The sequence below is a fragment of the Mytilus californianus genome, unplaced genomic scaffold (assembly GCF_021869535.1).
Source record: "Mytilus californianus isolate M0D057914Y unplaced genomic scaffold, xbMytCali1.0.p SCAF_2, whole genome shotgun sequence".
Taxonomy (NCBI): Eukaryota; Metazoa; Mollusca; class Bivalvia; order Mytilida; family Mytilidae; genus Mytilus; species Mytilus californianus.
In genome coordinates this window covers 128123201-128142910 of record NW_026262668.1, presented here as the reverse complement: position 1 = coordinate 128142910, position 19710 = coordinate 128123201, and the positions used below count along the sequence as shown (strand labels likewise).

General features: G+C 32.5%; 1 protein-coding gene and 1 long non-coding RNA gene across 6 annotated transcripts in view; both read left to right on the top strand.

Moving 5' to 3' along the window:
• Positions 1 to 1301: 1301 nt before the first annotated feature.
• On the top strand, positions 1302 to 5854 carry LOC127728836 (uncharacterized). Its single transcript, XR_007994394.1, has 3 exons — positions 1302 to 1398; positions 2024 to 2222; positions 5500 to 5854. It is a non-coding gene; the product is annotated as an uncharacterized LOC127728836 (long non-coding RNA).
• A 3335-nt stretch (positions 5855 to 9189) lies between these two features.
• Positions 9190 to 19710, top strand: part of LOC127730976 (UV-stimulated scaffold protein A-like) — a 30089-nt gene continuing 19568 nt past the window's right edge. For 3 of the 5 annotated variants that reach the window (XM_052239617.1, XM_052239613.1, XM_052239618.1), the window contains exons 1-6: positions 9190 to 9297; positions 11188 to 11340; positions 13795 to 13970; positions 14452 to 14606; positions 15446 to 15566; positions 16824 to 17506. In XM_052239617.1, coding sequence (XP_052095577.1) covers positions 11210 to 11340; positions 13795 to 13970; positions 14452 to 14606; positions 15446 to 15566; positions 16824 to 17506 — 1266 coding nt within the window. In that variant the 5' untranslated portion in view covers positions 9190 to 9297; positions 11188 to 11209. Of the gene's footprint in view, positions 9298 to 9629; positions 9682 to 9707; positions 9830 to 11187; positions 11341 to 13794; positions 13971 to 14451; positions 14607 to 15445; positions 15567 to 16823; positions 17507 to 19710 lie in introns of all 5 variants that reach the window. The other 2 variants (XM_052239615.1, XM_052239616.1) reach the window with 2 other exon arrangements.

Sequence of the window (19710 nt, the reverse complement as noted above, 5' to 3'; positions counted from 1 at the left end):
ATGTGAACATTGTTTTTGCTTAAGTCGACGCTTGGGACTGTTATTTTGTTGTGACTGTCGGGAAGAAACACAGAAGTTAAACCGCTCCGTTCCCTAATGATGTATGCTTCTTCCCAAGACAATTTTGGGTACTAGTATGTTGTCTAACATCTACCTCGTATGCCTTTTATCCTATTGTTTATATTGTAAAACTGTATCGTTGATATAACAACTTACCCGAGTAAAGACAAATGAACACAATAGTTAAACCTCTCATTGTTTACTTTAGTATAGCCTTATATTAAATTAATGGCTTATAGAATCTTATCACATATATATAGATAAGTTCGTATTATTTATGTCGTATAATTGCCTTTGAACTACATTCACTTCAACTTACCAGAAAGTTATGTGTATATATATTTGTACCTGCAAAGTTACAGTCAAGTTGGTTTTCAAATGGACGACATTACCTCCCAAAAGAATAACAAAAACAAAATGAATAGTATTTAGTTTGTAATACTTTGTTAGTTTATCCTTTGTTGGATAGCAATGACAAATGTCAACGCCATTGTTAAACAAGTCTACTGTTGAGTAAAAAGAATCATCGTGTTATTGAAAAAGAGGGATGTATTTATTTAAAATTATTTCTTGTCATATTTACACTTGTATTTTGAGTAAATTCAATTTTTCTATTAAGAAATAACAGGAAACGTAAAACTGTAAGACAGACCCATCGTAAACTTAACAAGGACTTCCATTCATTCGTTCTTTCGTTCTTTCATTGATAGCAAAATTTCTATATTACGCAGTTAAGGGGAGCGGATCCAGGATCTTTGAAAGGGGACGTTACTCCATAAAACTGAGAAAATATCGCCGAACGTTTCGAGGCGAAAAATATTTTTGACGTACTATGCTAAACAAAACACCCTTTACGCCCCTTTCCCCCTGAATCCGCCGCTGCTGGTTCGTCATCATTCATTTCCATGTGTATTTCTATTTTTCTATAATCCGCTTAAGTTTAATGAAGCTATTAAACACACGAAAGAACTGAAATTTCTAAATAAACGACATTTCCAGTTTCGTAAAAAAAATATTGAAATTAATACATATTAAGGGTAAGTTTTTGAAACAAAATCATATTAAAGATATTCCTTTTATATTGTTTTACCAATCGTATAAGTCAAAGCGGATTATCGTTTGATAAAGAATTAAAGTTTGTTTTCAAATGTGTTACAGAACGATTGTAAAAGAATTAATAGATTAAGTATTAAATGTTTACATTTTGAAAAAAATATACAAAGATTTTTATCAACGCCATATATAATTGCTTTTTAATTTTATCGTTACCATTTTTTGTTGAAATGAATAGAATTTGCGCATTTCTTCTTTGTTTTACTGGAATTTGCATTCTTACCTGTAAGTAGTATTAGTATTACACAATGAGACCGTGGGTTTAAAGAGATAATGTCTAGAAATAAGCAAGTCTTGGTTGTGCCTTATTTGATCACCTGGTATTGCTTTTAGATGTGCCGTGATTATGAGAATGACTAATTAAATTAATATTCAATGTTTCAGGATGTGTGACTTTTTATCATTGTGTAACTTTATCATTAGAGACCACCTCTAGAGTCATCCCTAGACTCCTCCCACTCGTCAGTAAAATCCATGCTAAAGAGGGGTGTCCGTTTTGGTTGAGCAGGATGTATTAATACCAATCCACCTCCGGTTAGAATTGGGATATTATCAAATCCAACGCCTCGTGTAGGCCTAGGGCGAACGCCACAATGACCCCTGCAACAACTTTTTGAGAGGTCCATATGTGTTATGTTGCATGGCAAAATTTCAGCCCCAATCAAGCATACCCTTTTCAAGGCAATGAAAAGTGTCATGTATGTTCTTCAACATATAATGACATGTAAATATGCACCTCTTTGAGAAAAATCAAAGATTATATTCTTATGCTGTCTCAATAACGATATAATAAAAGTTTAGAAATGTGATTTTTAGTTTTCAAATGAATAATCTCTTGATTCTTTTTCAGCTGTTGTGTCCAGTGAGGTAGAATTTACTGAATGTGTAGACTATATATTTAGCAGTTCCTGTCAGGAACTAGATGATGCTTCACGTGAAATGTATGGACAATCTATATGTGACAATGACCAGCTACCTCATAAATGTTGCATATGTTTGACCAGTGGAAGAAAGTGAAAAGAAGATTTCCATTTCTTTCTAATGTAAAGGTATAATGCACTTTTAAAATGATTTTCAGCTGAGGAAGCAATGTATCTTAGATATATAGAGAGGACCAATTCCCCCCCCCCCCCCCCCCCCCCGACTTTATTTTACATCAGTGCTATTTCCGAAAAATCTTGAATCACAGTGTCACAGCCTGTGTATGTACTTCGAGGTTCCAACAATATCATGGGTTATTTCTAAACAAATTATCAGAAGATAGTTTAAAGCTACAATTTTGAAAGATTCTGGCAAATTTGGTGTCTTTATCCAAAAAAAATTATAAGAACAGCTATTAATTTTCTTTCGAATACACATTTATTCATTTTGCTGCGATTCCTTCGATGCATATTTTACAAAAGCATATAAGGATTGCAATTTTGTGTAAAAAATGCCATCCATAGCAATATGTCGCCTTGAATAACATTTCATTGTAATGGATATATATATATATACACTTTTAGATTTTTACCCTGGGAGTGAAACAAATACAGAGGAAATTTCTTCCTCCTCTTTCCGTCGGGTTGAAAATTTTTCAAAACAAAATGAGGCAATTCATCACTGTATCCTAGATTAAGTCTGAAAGTTGAATTTGATGATCAAAACAATTGTTTTTGTACAAATTGTTAACTTAAGTACAGCGACGTTCAATAACGACTAACTAATCCAAGGCATATAGTCCTTGTCTGACGATGTTTATTTATATTCGACCCGATACAATATGAACAGAATTTTCATATCTTATAGAAGGGGAAATTAAACTTCATGGAAATTTCCTAAACCGCCAATAGCAGCAAAAATTGTTTTCGAAAGTATCTATAATATGTTAGTAAATCATTTGTGTACGACTTATGAGGTACTTACACCTTAGAATAAGATCAAATTCCTGAAAGAACCCCCTCCCTTTTTTTCTAAATTATTGAAAACTATACCATTTGGCATAAACCGTAATATGGTGTAAATTAGAGGTACTCCATCGGGTTATAGCACCATATCTAGTACACGATCATTCAATCATTTGTGTCATGCCAATACGATATCCGAAGCTTTAATTTATAGCACTGGTATATACATAATAGGATTATGGATATATGTTTTAGTAATACCCGTTTTCTTTGTTAAGCTGGGTTAATTCGTTGGGAATTATTAGTGTTTTATGTTGAGCCATGGGTGTAAGTGATTTCTAATTTATTATAAATTAGAAAGTTTAAACATATAGACATTGATTTGAGTCATTACTTTTACTAAAGTTTGGGGGTTAAGTGAAACAGAATTAGCAATGAACAAATTATTTTTGTTAGTTATTTTTGGACTCCTACTTGTAACATGTAAGTAAAACGTGGTAAAATGTTATGCTTCATGAAAAGTGTTATGGCATGAAATTTTGAACCTTTTTTTTTTTCTGATAACAGATATTTCAATTGAATTGTCCATGGTTGTCCATACCATAGATAATTCGTTCTTTAAAAAGAGTTTGTTTACAGAGCGGAATTACTCAGTAAATACTCGAGGTTACATTCAGACAAGATTTGTTTCACGACTGAAGAAGGTTTTTGGTAGCCATCATAATGTGTGCTGTTTGTTTGTAATGTTTTTGTTGGTATTTTTTTGTTTGCAAAATAAGCAGATGTGGTATGATTGCCAATTAGACAACTATACATTAGTCCAAAATGACTGAGAATGTATTTTTGCTTGGTGTTTTTTTAGTCCCCTACAGATGAAGACAAAGGGAACTAAAGTGTCCGTCCGGTACGTTTTTTGCACCTTTTGCTGTAATGTCTAAATCTGTTGGTTAGACAAATGTTATATAGTATCATAATAAGCAGAAACAGATCGAGATTAAGTCGTTCCGGTTGAAGATTTTTTACCGAAGTTGTGTTGACCTTGGACATCGTTATAGCTCGAAAATAACAGTTTCCCGTATCGATATGAATCTTACAGAACAAGTATAAGTTTGTTTCTGGCTGAGCGATTTTTGTGGAAGTCGTGGACTAAAAACATAGAAAATATCAGTTTTTCCACACTTTCTTCTTTAATATTTGGTATAAATTAAGTCTTATCATGATAATTAAAGATCTTGTTTGATTTTTATAACGTTTAGTTGATGTTTACACACAGAAGTTGTGGTCAAGGACATAGAACATTGCTTGAAAAATATGTTTTCTGCAATGCTTGAATCATTTGAGCAGATATTTGGAGTATAATATAGTCAAATCATTAAATTAAATATCATCTCTAGTTTTATTTTTGTTTCGGTTGAGCGATTTTACGGAAGATGTGGCCCTAAAACATTGGCTTGAAAATATCCGTTTTCCACTCTTTTCCCTGTAATGCCAATATAAATGCTGCTTTTGCATCCCATAGATAAAACGGGTAGTTTGATGAAGTTCACCAAAGAAAGCATAACAACAATAGTTTGAACAAATTTCTACACATATCAAACTTGTTAATATCATATAGTTTTACTGCTGACTTTGAATTTCTCTATTAACCAAACAAATAACAAGAGACCATGAAACCAACTAGCTCCTTGCTAATGACAGGCTCATTACATGTACAAATATCGGGGTTGATCCATCTTCGCTAGCCAAGGGTTAGATATGGACCCTCCTCTTAAATAGGAGCCATTTGATATACAAGTCAAATTTTACTTTGTAATCATAAAACTTATAAGTCTTTTAACATATTTTTTTGGCTCCACACGTTTCAAATATTAATGCCCTTTCATCTAAATACGGCTTCTGCCACAAGCCTACCTGAATGAGCTTAAGAATTCATTATAACAATTATTCCGGTACGCGTTCACGTACACGCACTTTTGCTTATATAACCTCTCTGTTATTTTCTTAAACGCCCACCAATAATTGAACAATTAGTGTCCAAGTCCAGACATGGAAAGATATCCATGTTGGTTTGAACCCGTGAAACATAGATGATTTATTGAATACCAGTACCTGCATTATGGTATATATAAATGCAGAGAGGATTATATCCATGGAATCTGTAATAACCTAAGCTGAATGAGTTGTATTTGTTATAATGAGTGAAAACAAAATACAGATGGTTCACCGACAGTACTATTATACTATGTTAATCGATGTCTGTTCATCATGTAACACGAGTATAGTAATATATATGTCTCTGATGCAACTATAACTTTAATATTAGTCTTGGTCATGTCGATTCGTTCGTCAAAAACTAACAAAATAAAAATCTTGACCAGCTCGATCTTTACATAATGAGATATTGTTATGTTTTTCATATGAAAGTTTCTATCCTTTACAGATTTTACAGACGCAGTATGCTATGACTATGTTTTGAATACACCATGTACAGAATACGATCAGTATTTCAAGAACTTGGATGGAAGCTCTGTCTGTGACAATCCTGATCTGGCTGCTATCTGTTGCATGTGCCAATCTAATTAGGCATGAATTATTCCTTTTAATTTTTAATGTGAATAAGAATAAACAAACTAGTTTTATTTTGATTTTGATTTTACAATGTTATTGAATTCTTGATTTTGTCTATTTTTGTATCAATCTGTCTCTTTATCTATAATTAAACTGGCTACTGATCATTGTTCTTATAGCTATTGAAAGAATTCCATTAAATGATAACTTATTTAATGTACAATGAATTATACTTGTCGTCTTTTTTCTAATATTATAATGTAATTGGTTTTTATTGTGTGTTTTACTTTTAACACAAATGGTCTAGATTTTTTGTACATAAATTCGGCCGTTAGTTTTCTCGTTTAAATTGTTTTACATTGTCATTTCGGGGCCTTTTATAGCTGACTGTGCGGTATGGGCTTTGCTCATTGTTGAAGGCCGTACGGTTACCTATAGTTGTTAATTTCTGTGTCATTTGGTCTCTTGTGGAGAGTTTTCTCATTGGCAATCATACCACATCTTCTTTTTTATAGATAGTCATGAGGGTTTAGGATGTACACGTTAAAACTGGTATAACCTCACCACATGTTTGCCCGGCTGTACCCAGGCACTTGTCTCGGATTTGTTTAACCTATATAGATCTAAAGGTATAAAGGTAAATAGGTAAAAAAAAACTAAGAGACAAGTGCCTGTGAAGCTGCACCAAGTCAGGTTATCTGGACTATGTGTTGTTCGTTGAAGCTTCATATGTCTGTGCTGAGGTGGTTGCTGTGGTCTGTTGTATTGTCCAATAGTTTTGGTTTTTTAGTTGCCCTTTATAATGATACATATATAATCCATATCTTCTGTGTCTTTCGTATATTCATGCATTAATTATGACTTCTTTTTGTTCTTTGTCGGAAGTAATTTTGCTTTATCTTTAAATTGTTTGATCAATATTCCCTACTGTTTTCACAGAATTATATTGTCTGATCAAAATATTGGGCCTCATTGTTTTTAATTTTCCATATAGTCCTACAAATACCACTACATATTTTTTACGCAACAGTGGTGTGCTGAACATTAGATCGGATGCGTACACATTCCTATTGAAAATATACAAAGGTAAACAAAATTTCAATACAAAATCAAAATTTGCTTGTGACTATTTGAGGAGGAAAGAATGGAATAAACACGCATGCATTATGAATTGGACGATGTATATACGCATGTCTTGTTGATTAAAATATAGAAATAAAGACATATTTATCCTATTATGGATTCAACATACCCATTTTCGTTCAACTAAATCTATCGGTTTTTTTGTAGGTCCCTATTCTGAATTTCACATTACGTCAATGAGACCGCAACCCAACAACACAAAGAAAACAAACATCAAGTGGTCAATATACGATATTCAACAGCTGACAAGTGCCTATATACAATAAGATCATCCACCAAAGTATGGACCCACGAGGCCATATTACTCATAAACAATATGGTAAGAAACATTTACAGAAAAACAATATGTTCGCTCCCATTCTAGTAAAAGACGTACATACATTTAACCAACTACCAAATCGTTTACGACACTACCCAATACCCCTGACAGACTAACCCGAGTAATCTAGCCGCTCACTATCGATCGTTTATTGCGCACTACAGGACGCAAGATCATTTTCGAGGTATCAAATGACAAAAACACATTCAGATAGGTCGCAACTAATGTTTTAGATAAGTAGTTGTTGCCGCTCATTTCTGGCTGAAGGGTGGTAAAAGAGTAAATTTATAATAAAAAATATAATTCAACTCAACTTTACCAAAAATGCATCGTAACTTAACATTGAAAGCAGTACATTAATCTGTATATAGTTTACCAGTCGTCTTATTTTCATGCATTGCCAGCAGTATACAGAAGTGATATATCATTCGCAGTTTTATTTTATTAGACCAGTTCCAAATACCCATCTAGATTTTGACTAACATTTCCTTTGTACTTTTCCGGAGCATCTTCGATCCCTCCGGTTTTTGGTGGGGCTTATACATGTAACGTTACTGTTACAAACTTTAAATGGAATTTTACCAGTTTTTCTTAATTGTTTAACTGCATTTATACAATTAAACCATTGGCCATCGTCCTATCATCATCATTTGTTTTTGAGTTCTGGTTTCGGCCTATTTGCTTAGTAGAAACAATTATATATGATTTAAATTTGAATTGTATCACATTTCATCATCGCGGGCCTTATATAGCTGACTAAACCGTATTGGTTTTACTCATTGTCGAAGGACGTACGGCATAGTTGTTTACATCTACATCATAAGGTCTCTGGTGGATAGTTGTCTTTTCCCCCATCTTAATTTGCAATCGTACAACATCTTAATTTTTATGATTAAAACTTATACATTCAAATGTTGAATGCCGTTATGTCAGCCGATGATAAACGGTAGCATGACTTAAAAGGTGAAGTGTTAATACTGGCGTGAAACATCGATATATGTATTGTCAACAGTTATGTTCAATATATTTATAAATGATTTAATTAGGATATTTAGTCCTTAAACATTGTATTGGTAAACAATGTACTGTTGGTGACAATCTTGCTATATTCTGATGATATAGTTTTATGATGGGATTCGGTAACCATCAGGTGTTTTAAAACAGTTGACCAATATTTTTAGACACTTGTCCAGATGTGCAAAATTGGAAAAGAACTTATCATAAGGTTTATAAATGGTCTGAGATGAAATGGAAGTTGTAAATTACATAAGGCTAGTGTTACACGTGACGTTCCTACGTTGCAGAAATGTTAAAATCTTATGATTCTGAAAAAAAATATTGTAAAGTAAGTAATAATTTGTTCGATAGAAATACTATATCTAGTTAAAAGAGAAAATGTTTGTTAAACATTATAATGGTTGGTGTACAAGAATTATGTCATATAGTAATGGTAATGAACTGAGAACATACACATTTAAAAAAAATTCATTCATAAAACTGAGCAATATTTGCTACAGAATATGCCACTACGTCACCGTAGTGCCTTTTCAGGATTGAGATGAGGTGTGCATCGTAGCACTATTTAAAACGAACTTGACTGGTTGTTTTAAGTGTGGTGACTATTTAAGAAGATGAAAACAAGTACTTTTAAAATCATATTCATAGATCTAAAGTATGCCATATTTATTGATACATTTTATTGTGATCAACAGTTTTGAGTTTTTGAATTTCTAATAAAGAAAAAACATATATCTATATAATAATAACAACAATACTTGTAAGTATTGATGCCAAAACCTGCCATAACATTTTAACATGTGAGAAACAGTATGTCATATCATTAATTAATCTTTTACATGTTTTATATGATTAAACAATAATATTTATTTATTTATTTATTTATTTATTTATTTATTTATTTATTTATTTATTTATTTATTTATTTATTTATTTATTTATTTATTTATTTATTTATTTATTGATTGATTAATTGATTGAACTGGAACTATCGGAATTATTTCACAGGTGGCGAACAGGAAAAAAGATGTTATGGGCCGAAATTACCAACGTTTCCTGAACTATCTGAATACCAAAAACATTTCACAACTTCCTGTTTACATAAATATCAAAATGCTGAGCCTGGTTGCATTTATATTCCTTTCGAAATAACTGAAACAGCTACGTCTGTTCCAAACAGACTGGTTTTCAGTAAGAAAATTAATACAAAATCCAAAAATTAAATCAAGACTCAAATAAAACCATACTGCATCGATGAAAAGCTCAAAATATATATATAAAAATTTCAGTATAGGGACCCTAGTCCAAATAATTATGACGTCTTGAAAGGCTCGTAGGAAGGCGTCCCAGAAAAAATTAAAATGGCCTTTCAAGATGTCATAATTATTTGGACTATATGGACCCCTAAAGTAAAAGAAGGCCGTTGATTGTGGCCATTATTTATCTGACAGGAGCAGAGACATCTATATAACAGCTTATGTTTGAAATGTTCGTCAATATGCCGAATCCAAATAATTTTTTAGGTACTTACTAAGCTCAACCGATCAAACTGAACAAAACCAAGGAAAGAAAAAAGTAAGACCCTTCATTTATAATCCTAGGCTATGGGATTTTGGGTGTGGAGTTATTTTCTGATTTGGCTGTAACAGAAATTTTAATCTTACTACCTCACCTCAAACTGCTGCCTTGTACATCTACAGTACCATTCTGTTAACTGAAGCAGGTAAGAAATGAATCAAAGACATGTTTGCCATTCAGAATCTTTTAATATTAAGAGATAATTGTTATAGCTCTACATTTGTATATGTCTTTGGATATAAGAATAAGGACATGATTGCCAATAAGACATCTATCCACCAAAGATCAAATGAAGTGGATGTATGCAATTATAGGCAATCGTACGGCCTTCAACAATGAGAAAAAACCACACTGTATTGTCGGCTAAAAAAGACCCAGAAATGACAAATATGAAACAATTCAATGGGAGAAAACTAACGGCCTAATTTATAACAAAATAATTTATGAAAAACAAATATATGACAGACATGAACCAACGACAACCACTGGACTAAGGCTCCTGACTTTGGACAGACACATATAGAATGTGGCGGGGTTGAACCAGTTTGAAGGCTACAACCCCCCTCCTCCTAACCTGGGACAGTTGTGTAACGGCACAAACCAAGAACAAACTATGCAAAACAATAAACGAAAAACAAAAATGAGAAACAGCAAAAAATGACAAACCAAATTACAGGCTCCTGACTGGAGCTCATATAACCAAATAGAGCTATTTAAGCTGAATTTGTAGATTTACCAAACCTGATGATATGTCTTAATCAAAGAATTGTATAGTATTCTTTGCATCATAATTTATCAGATGAACCCCCCTCAACCCTTAAGCTGCCCCCCTAATAAAAATGAAAAAAAAATGTTTCTATTATAGTAGAATCATCATGATCAAAAATTGTTAAAAAATCATCATATCAAATAAACAAACATGAAAATCTAAATTCAAAATAGGGGAAGAAGATAGTACTAAGAGGCAAGAGGGTAATCTAAATCTTTAAATCATGGCAGACTGACACAGCATGATGTTAGGTCACTTGAGCACTCTTGATAGTGATTAAGTACTCAAATACCTCTTTGTTTACTTGCAAAAACTAATCTAATAGAATATCTAGCTATAATAATATACCTCTGTTTTACATCATCTAGCTTTTAAAAGACAGTATCTATTCTTTCAGTTATTATTGAGTAATGATACATTTGTGTGTAAATGTATCTCAGGCAGTCTCATTAAAAGAATATGTGATTGAGTTGTGATTTTGAAGAAAATGTTCTCTGGTGGAGAGTTGTCTCATTGGCAATCGTACTACATCTTCTTCTTTTCATATGATAAATTATGTTTGACATCATTTCAGGAGATAAAGTAAGAAAAAGATTACAATAAGAATACTTTAACATTGGAAGTCAGGGTAGGTCTCCATTGAAAACTTTGAGCAAGTTCAAGGTAGACTATTTCTAAAAGCACCTTTAAGGAGGGGAAGTTTATGCATAAATAGAGTTTTCATTTATTTTTAGTTGTGTGCTATAAAAAGTAACTATGGCAATGGAATCTGAAGTGTTGGACCATACTTTATGTCAGGAAATGGCCAAATATGTTGAGGAATTAACCACCAGTGGAAGACCAGCCTTAAATCCTGATATAATGAAAAGTTTCAAGAAAATTTGCAGGTAGGATATTCTGCATTATATCAATATACATATACATCATATACATTTAATTTAAATGCAAAGGTTATATCTAAAGAGAAAAATAAAAATGAATTAGAAAATTGAACATTCAATTGCAGCTTTTCAAAAACATATTTAAGAGAAATATAAAGTGTTAAGCAAGATGATATGTATCCTCCTAAACTTTGAGAATGATGTACAAATGTATAGCTATAAACGTATGATACCAGTTTTATTTCTCAGGACACATGTTTCTAGAATAACTATCAGGCATACTTCTGACTGTTTGAATACTGATCTTAAAGGGGTATTAGCTGTCAAATTCATGTTTACCAATTTGACTCAAATTCTCTTTTTATACGACAGCAAAAAAATTTTGCAGTCGTATATTGGTATGACGTTGGCGTCGTCCGAAGACACATTGGTTTTCGCACTCTAACTTTTGTTTAAGTGAATGGATCTCTATGAAATTTTACCATAAGGTTCAATACCACAAAAGGAAGGTTGGGATTGATTTTGGGGGTTATGGTACCAACAGTTAAGGAATTAGGGGCCAAAAAGGGGCCAAAAATAAGCATTTTTGTAACTTCCAGACATAACTTGTGTGTTAGTGTATGGATCTCTCTGACATTGTACCACAAGGTTCCTTATCACAAAGGGAATGCTGGGATTGATTTTGGGGGTAATTGCCTCAAAATTTTAGAAATAAGGGGCAAAAACAAGCATTTTTCTAGTTTCATGACAATAACTTGTGTGTAAGTGTATGGATCTTTCTTAAATTGTACTACAAGGTTCCATATCACAAAGGGAAAGCTGGAATTAAGTTTGGGGGTAATTGCCTAAAACGTTTAGGAAAAAGGGGCCAAAAATAAGCATTTTTCTAGTTTCCAGGCAATAACTTATGTTCAAGTGTATGGATCTCTTTGAAATTGTACTGCAAGGTACCATACCAATAAGGGAAGGCTGGGATTGATTTTGGGGGTAAATGCCTCAAAATTTTAGGAATTAGGGGCAAAAAACAAGCATTTTCTAGTTTCAGGACAATAACTTGTGTGTAAGTGTATGGATCTTTATGAAATTGTACTACAAGGTTCCATATCACAAAAGGAAAGCTGGGTTTGAGTTTGGGGGTAATTGCGCTAAACGTTTAGGAATTTGGGGCCAAAAAGGGGCCAAAAAAAAAGCATTTTTCTAGTTTCCAGACAATAACTTGTGTTCAAGTGTATGGATCTCTCTGAAATTGTACTGCAAGGTACCATACCACAAAGGGAAGGCTGTTATTGAATTTTGGGGTGATGAATCATAAGGGGGTTCAAAACATTTTTGGGAAGGGGGGAGATTTTTTTAAATGTTTTTTTCCTTATTTTTCTTTAAAATTTTCCATTTTAAATTGGTTATTTCTGATTTATATATAAAAGCAAATAATAATGATATGGTTTGAATAGGTAAATTAAAATTTTCTTAGACCACATTCATTCTGTGTCAGAAACCTATGCTGTGTCAAATATTTAATCACAATCCAAATTCAGAGCTGTATCAAGCTTGAATGTTGTGTCCATACTTGCCCCAACTGTTCATGGTTCGACCTCTGCGGTCGTATCAAGCTGCACCCCAGTGGAGCATTTTATTGATTTATAACATACTAAAACGTATATCCAAATTTTAAAAAGTGTAAAATAAACAATTTACGATGCATGGACTTGATAATATGTATCAGCATTTCATGTGTATTTTAGTCTAGACACCATCTAATTAACCATGGAGGTGACCTCCTAAGATGGTCGACAGTCATATAAACATAAATATAGATATAAATAGATAGTGAACATGTGCAATAGGATTTTTCTATGTCTGTTTGATTTCATATAATAGGTTAAAAAATATGTTAATCATCGTTTTTACCTGTATAAGAATGAGTTTTTGTGGTTAGAATCAGTCAACCAAATGGTTTACCCTTGTTTCACTTTCAATGTTGATTCTTTTCCTTTTAATAGCTGAACCCGCCTAGTTTATGCATAACCCATCTCTAGCTAAGGGGTCAAATTGATGGTCACATGAATACAGATTTAATGAGGTCGAATTATTCATTTGCAAGTGAATAATTCATCAGTGATGTTTCTTAGCTTATTTTGACAGAATTGAACCAAATTGGCTCCTAAAAACGAATTATTATTTCACTTTCATTAATGATTGAACAAAAAAAAAATCATATTTTAATTTTTGTTATATCTCGTAGCTAATTTTCCTTTAGTCTATAACAAAGATAAATATGAGAAAACAGTTCTTGTCCTGCTATAAGTATAACATACTTATTCACAAATGATAGGTATCAATTTAAAGATCTATATCAATGAACATTTATAACCAGATAAGTGTTTTATTTGTGACAAGAAAAATGTGTTATACTAGCAGATAAAATGATTTTTTTTGTTGTTTAACCTGAGCTTTTTTCAGAGTATCATCTTTGTATTGTGAACAAGCATATCACCTATTGATCACTCAGCTTGAGAAAGGACATTCAGAGATAAGACTGTCAGCTTTCCAAATGATAGAGGAATTATTTAACAGATCCCACTGCTTCAGAGAACTACTCATTTCTAACTTTCAGCATTTCTTAGAACTTACAGTTGGTGAGTACTAATACTGTCTCCCATGTCAACTTTACTTCCATCACTTCAGAAAACTTTCTTACTTTCAGCAAAAAGAAATAACTTTCTGACGAGGCATGTTGGTATTTTGTGCTGTTAAGTTGCTATCTACTTGACATACACCCCACACTTCATTTAATCACATGCCAGAACTGACCACTTATATTTGGGAAAATTAAACACAGTGATAGATATTACTGATAAAGCTGTGTACAACTTAAAAAGATGTCTCACATCTTTAAAAGGAGGGGTCAGTTGGCTGTCTGATTGACTTGACATAAAAGTGAAAAATGTACTTTGTTGTGTTGAACAAAATGGAACATTCAGCATTACAGTTTCAGCTGAAATTTGGATTATTTAAATTTTACTTGGCTTACAACTACACTATTTTTTGATGTTTTTTGCAATATTCAGTCATTTTAATTGTATTATTATATTTGATGAGTTTTTTATGACATTACAGAAACAGATTATGATAATCCTTTACCTCCACCAAAAGCAGCCAGTGATTTACTTAAGTCTAGTGCTTACTCAGCCATTCAGAAGTGGTATGATAAGTTTGGGGAAGAATACAAAAGGCTCACTCTTGGATTCAATTTCCTGAAAACTTGCAAGAAGGTTGGATTATGTTCTGAAAAGCATTATTATTTGGATAGAAAGAAACTAAATGACAGAATTTTCAAATAAAATATGAGAAGATAGCTCTTATAGAATGCTTTGAATTATTAGAATATATTTAAATCTTGCTGTAATACAAAAAAGAAAAATTTATTGTACATTCCTTTATAAAATTAAATTATGTGAGTACATTGTATCTCCTCTTATAAGAATAGATTTAAAGAATATCGAATCAATTAAAAAGAATTGTGAATTTGTGAGAACTGTCGTAATAATATGATAAAATCACATTATTTTCTTCATTTAAATGAAAAGTCTTACAATGAATTACTGTCCTACTTTTTTTCATTAAAAATCTAGCCCAATTGTTTTCTGCTATTTTATAATACAAAATGGTGGAGGATCTCCTCCCGCTTACTACCTTAAGTATTATAGAGGTATAAGTAAATGATCATCGGTGTCATAGTAGGAACTTTTCTGAAAGTGCTAGAAACACGGAACCATAAAGAGGTGTATAAAAAATATCATTGTAAAAAATACAATCTAGAACCGTTGATTGTTTCATTAGAAATTTATACTTTTAATCAATCTTATATAAATTATTTTTGAGTAAATTGATTATCTGCGTTTAAAATGATGCATGTAAGCAGCATATGATTCATATCAAATGACTATATCCTAGTGTATTTAAATAAGTATACTTACTGGAATAATGAAAAGGTTTTTATGATTAAATGGATGTTTATTGTAAACAACTTTTATGATGGTAAATTAAAGTTAATAGGTTTAATTTATACAAGTATTTTATAAAATGTTACCATATAATCAAATTGTTTTAGGTTGATTTTAATGGCATTAGATCAAGAACTGAACTACAGCAAAGACAAGAAAAGGAAAAAGAGGAGAAACTGAAGAAAATTGCCAAAGAAAGAATGGAGAAGACATTACAACAAATGAATGGTTAGTAAATAGAAATTTTTATTTCATTTGATTGATTTTATCTAGTTATGGTTTAGAAATTGCATCCTCTTTGATTATGAACTAATTTTAGAATTGCTTGAGTTTTTATCTCTTGAATAAAATTGTGAATGGAAATGGGGAATATGTCAAAGAGACAACAACCCGACCAAAGAGCAGACAACAGCCGAAGGCCACCAATGGGTCTTCAACGCAGCGAGAAAATCCTGCACCCGGAGGTGGTCCTCAGCTGGCCCCTAAATAAAATTGTGTATTAGTTCAGTGAAAATGGACGTCACACTAAACTCCAAAACATATAAATGAACTAAAATTAAAAACATACAAGACTAACAAAGGCCAGAGGCTCCTGACTTGGGACAGGCGCAAAAATGTGGCGGGGTTAAACATGTTTTGTGAGATCTCAACCCTCCCCCTATACCTCTAGCCAATGTAGAATAAAGAAACACATAGCAATACACACAGTAAAACTCAGTTCAAAAGAAGTCCGAGTCCGATGTCAGAACAGGTAACAAAAGAAACTAAGCAAAATGACAATGATACATAAATGAAAAAAGGACTACTAGCAGTTACTGACATGCCAGCTCCAGACCTCAATTAACCTGATTGAAAGATTATGTCTTCATCATATGAAAATCAAGTACAATCCCTCCCGTTAGAGGTTTAGTATCATACCATCATAAAATATATGAGAAGAATATAACCAGTATCATGCCAATAACTGGTTTTAGAATAAATGTGTTTATTTCCGATGCAAAGACCCTATGAGTGAATCAATATTAATACCAAAATATGCAATCCTTAATGACTTGACAACAGTATCGTAACTATATCCTTTCCAAATAAGTCTGTTTAAAGGTTTGGTTAGCTTTTGAGGTGAATGCCGACATTTTTGTACTTTGTAAAGAATATTACCATAAAATATTGGATGTGAAATACCCGAATGTATAAGATGTCTGCATGCTGATATATATTTACCCATTTATCTATGCATTATACATATTTGCTTTATAGAGGGGCATGCCCCCTTTTAAATCTATCACTGTGTAGAATAAAATCCAAAATTTATAGAATACTATTGTACCCAGTATTGGACAGAGAACATTCATGCTTTTAAATAACAATATTATCTTTAAGAATGCACCTTGTATAATATTATATTTCACTCTCAAACTTCTACACACTTCACTCTTTATTTTCACCATTACTTTTACAATAACCCTTTATTATATCATCTTACAGAAATGCTAGAAGACATCAAGAATACTATAACAGAAGCAAAAACCGGTTTCCAGTTGATATTACCTAGTCCTGATGATTTTTTCATCGAGACTGAAGAGAATGACACAAGTTCAATAAAAAAATCATGTGTTGAGAATAGTAGAACTGAAACCTGTTCAGTGACAGATGGTGAATCATCAACATGTTTAGTTGTTGATAAAGTGACTACAACAACCAACAATGACCTGACGTCTTGTTCGAACAGTAATCAACCAGAATGTGAGATGAAAGATTCATCAGACTTAGTAATTAATAATATATCTACATGTAAAAATGACAATGATAATATCAGTGGTACATTAACTAGTAAAATTGAAAGTGAAAATTGTTGTGATGATTTAGCTACGGGTGATAAAACAAACAGTTCTTCCAACAAGGGAAGTAATTCTGTCAACAATGAATCTGAAAGTGATGAAAATTGTTCTGGGAATGAAGTGGACGATGATTGTGAAAGTGATGAGGAAGAGAACGTCCTACAGGAACATGGGCTACACAGTTTTAAATACAATCTGTCTATAGATATGACACCAGGTGTTGTGTCACTGCAGGAAACAGATGATAACAAAGACCTTCTACAGACTCTAAAAGATCATTATAGACTGATTGTTACTAAATATAAACCAACTGTCAACAAATGGATACAGGTAAAGTTAATATCAAGAGACAGGTATACATGTAGCTTATATCAAGAGACAGGTAATACCGTATAGCTTATATCATAATACAGGTATAGCTACTAGACATGTATATATAATGATACAGGTATAGGTACTATAATATTGTCGAGCCTGCGACTTTTGTCGCAGAAAGCTCGACATAGGGATAGTGATCCGGCGGCGGCAGCGTTAGCTAACTTCTTAAAAGCTTTATATTTTAGAAGGTGGAATGTCTGGATGCTCCATACTTTGTATATGGATGCCTCATGTTACGAAGTTTCTGTCAGTCACATGTCCAATGTCCTTGACCTCATTTTCATGGTTCAGTGACTACTTGAAAAAAAAGTTAAGATTTTTTGTAATGTTAAATTCTCTCTTATTATAAGTAATAGGATAACTATATTTGGTATGTGCGTACCTTGCAAGGTCCTCATGCCCGTCAGACAGTCTGACCTTGACCTCGACCTCATTTCATGGATCAGTGAACAAGGTTAAGTCCATATCTCAGATACTATAAGCAATAGGTCTAGTATATTTGGTGTATGGAAGGACTGTAAGGTGTACATGTCCAACTGGCAGGTGTCATCTGACCTTGACCTCATTTTCATGGTTCAGTGGTTATAGTTAAGTTTTTGTGTTTTGGTCTGTTTTTCTTATACTGTATGCAATAGGTCTACTATATTTGGTGTATGGAATGATTGTAAGGTGTACATGTCTAGCGGGCAGGTGTCATCTGACCTTGACCTCATTTTCATGGTTTAGTGGGCAAAGTTAAGTTTTTTAGTTTTGGTCTTTTTTTCTAATACTATATGCAATAGTTCAACTATATTTGGTGTATGGAAATATTTTATGATCTATTTGTCAGTCACGCAGGTTTTATTTGACCTTGACCTCATTTTCAAGGTTCATTGCTCAGTGTTTAGTTTTTGTGTTTTGGTCTGTTTTTCTTAAACTATAAGCAATAGGTCAACTATATTTGTTGTATGGAAGAATTGTTAGCTGTACATGCCTGCCTAGCATGGTTCATCTGACCTTGACCTCATTTTCATGGTTCATTTGTCAATGTTTAAGTTTACTTGGTTAATGTTAAGTTTATGTGACAGTTGTAATAAAGCTTTATATTTAGGACTATCAACATAATATCAATGATTAGTAAAGAAGGCGAGACATTTCAGCGTGTGCACTCTTGTTATTCTCAGCTATGGATAAAGGTAAAGCTAATACCATCAGATAGTATTATTTGTATCAGTTGTGATAATGGTACTGGTACTCAGGTAGTATTATTTGTATCAGTTGTGATAATGGTACTGGTACTCAGGTAGTATTATTTGTATCTGTTGTTATAATGGTACTGGTACTCAGATAGTATTATTTGTATCAGTTGTGATAATGGTACTGGTACTCAGATAGTATTATTTGTATCAGTTGTGATAATGGTACTGGTACTCAGGTAGTATTATTTGTATCAGTTGTGATAATGGTACTGGTACTCAGATAGTATTATTTGTATCAGTTGTGATAATGGTACTGGTACTCAGGTAGTATTTAATGTATTAATAGAAATAGCAATACGGCTAAGTTTGTGTTTACGATAGGGGTTGTGTTTCAACTATAATTAATTCACCAATGGGAATTATGGTAAAGTTAGAATATTAAGTATCATTAGTGTTACCATAACACCTCATACAACCAAGGTTGGGCGGTATTTACCACCCTCGGTATTTACCAGTGGTATTTACCGGTATTTACCGCCCTGGACAATACTCCCCAAGTGGTCAATACTGGCAAATACTGGTCAATTGAAATTTTCATGCTTCATTTGACTGACTTATCTATCAATTCTAGTAAAAAATGGTTGATGAGGGAAAACTTTATTCCTTTGGCATGATTCAGTTTATAAAAATGAATGATATTAGTATGTTATTATCTATAAAAACATTAAAAATGATTAATTTAGTTCTTAGGGGTAATGATATTGCATACTTTTGGTATACATATAAAATTGAGCAGCTATACCAGTTATTTTAACATGTATAAATCAAGATATTTTTTTCTTGAAAAGGTTTGAATTTTACAGGTAAATAGAATTACAAGTGACTACCAATATAGATTATCTGAGCATTACCTATTATATGACTAACAGGTGTCAAAAGTATAATTACTATAACAACTGTCCCCTAAAAAATGTTTAC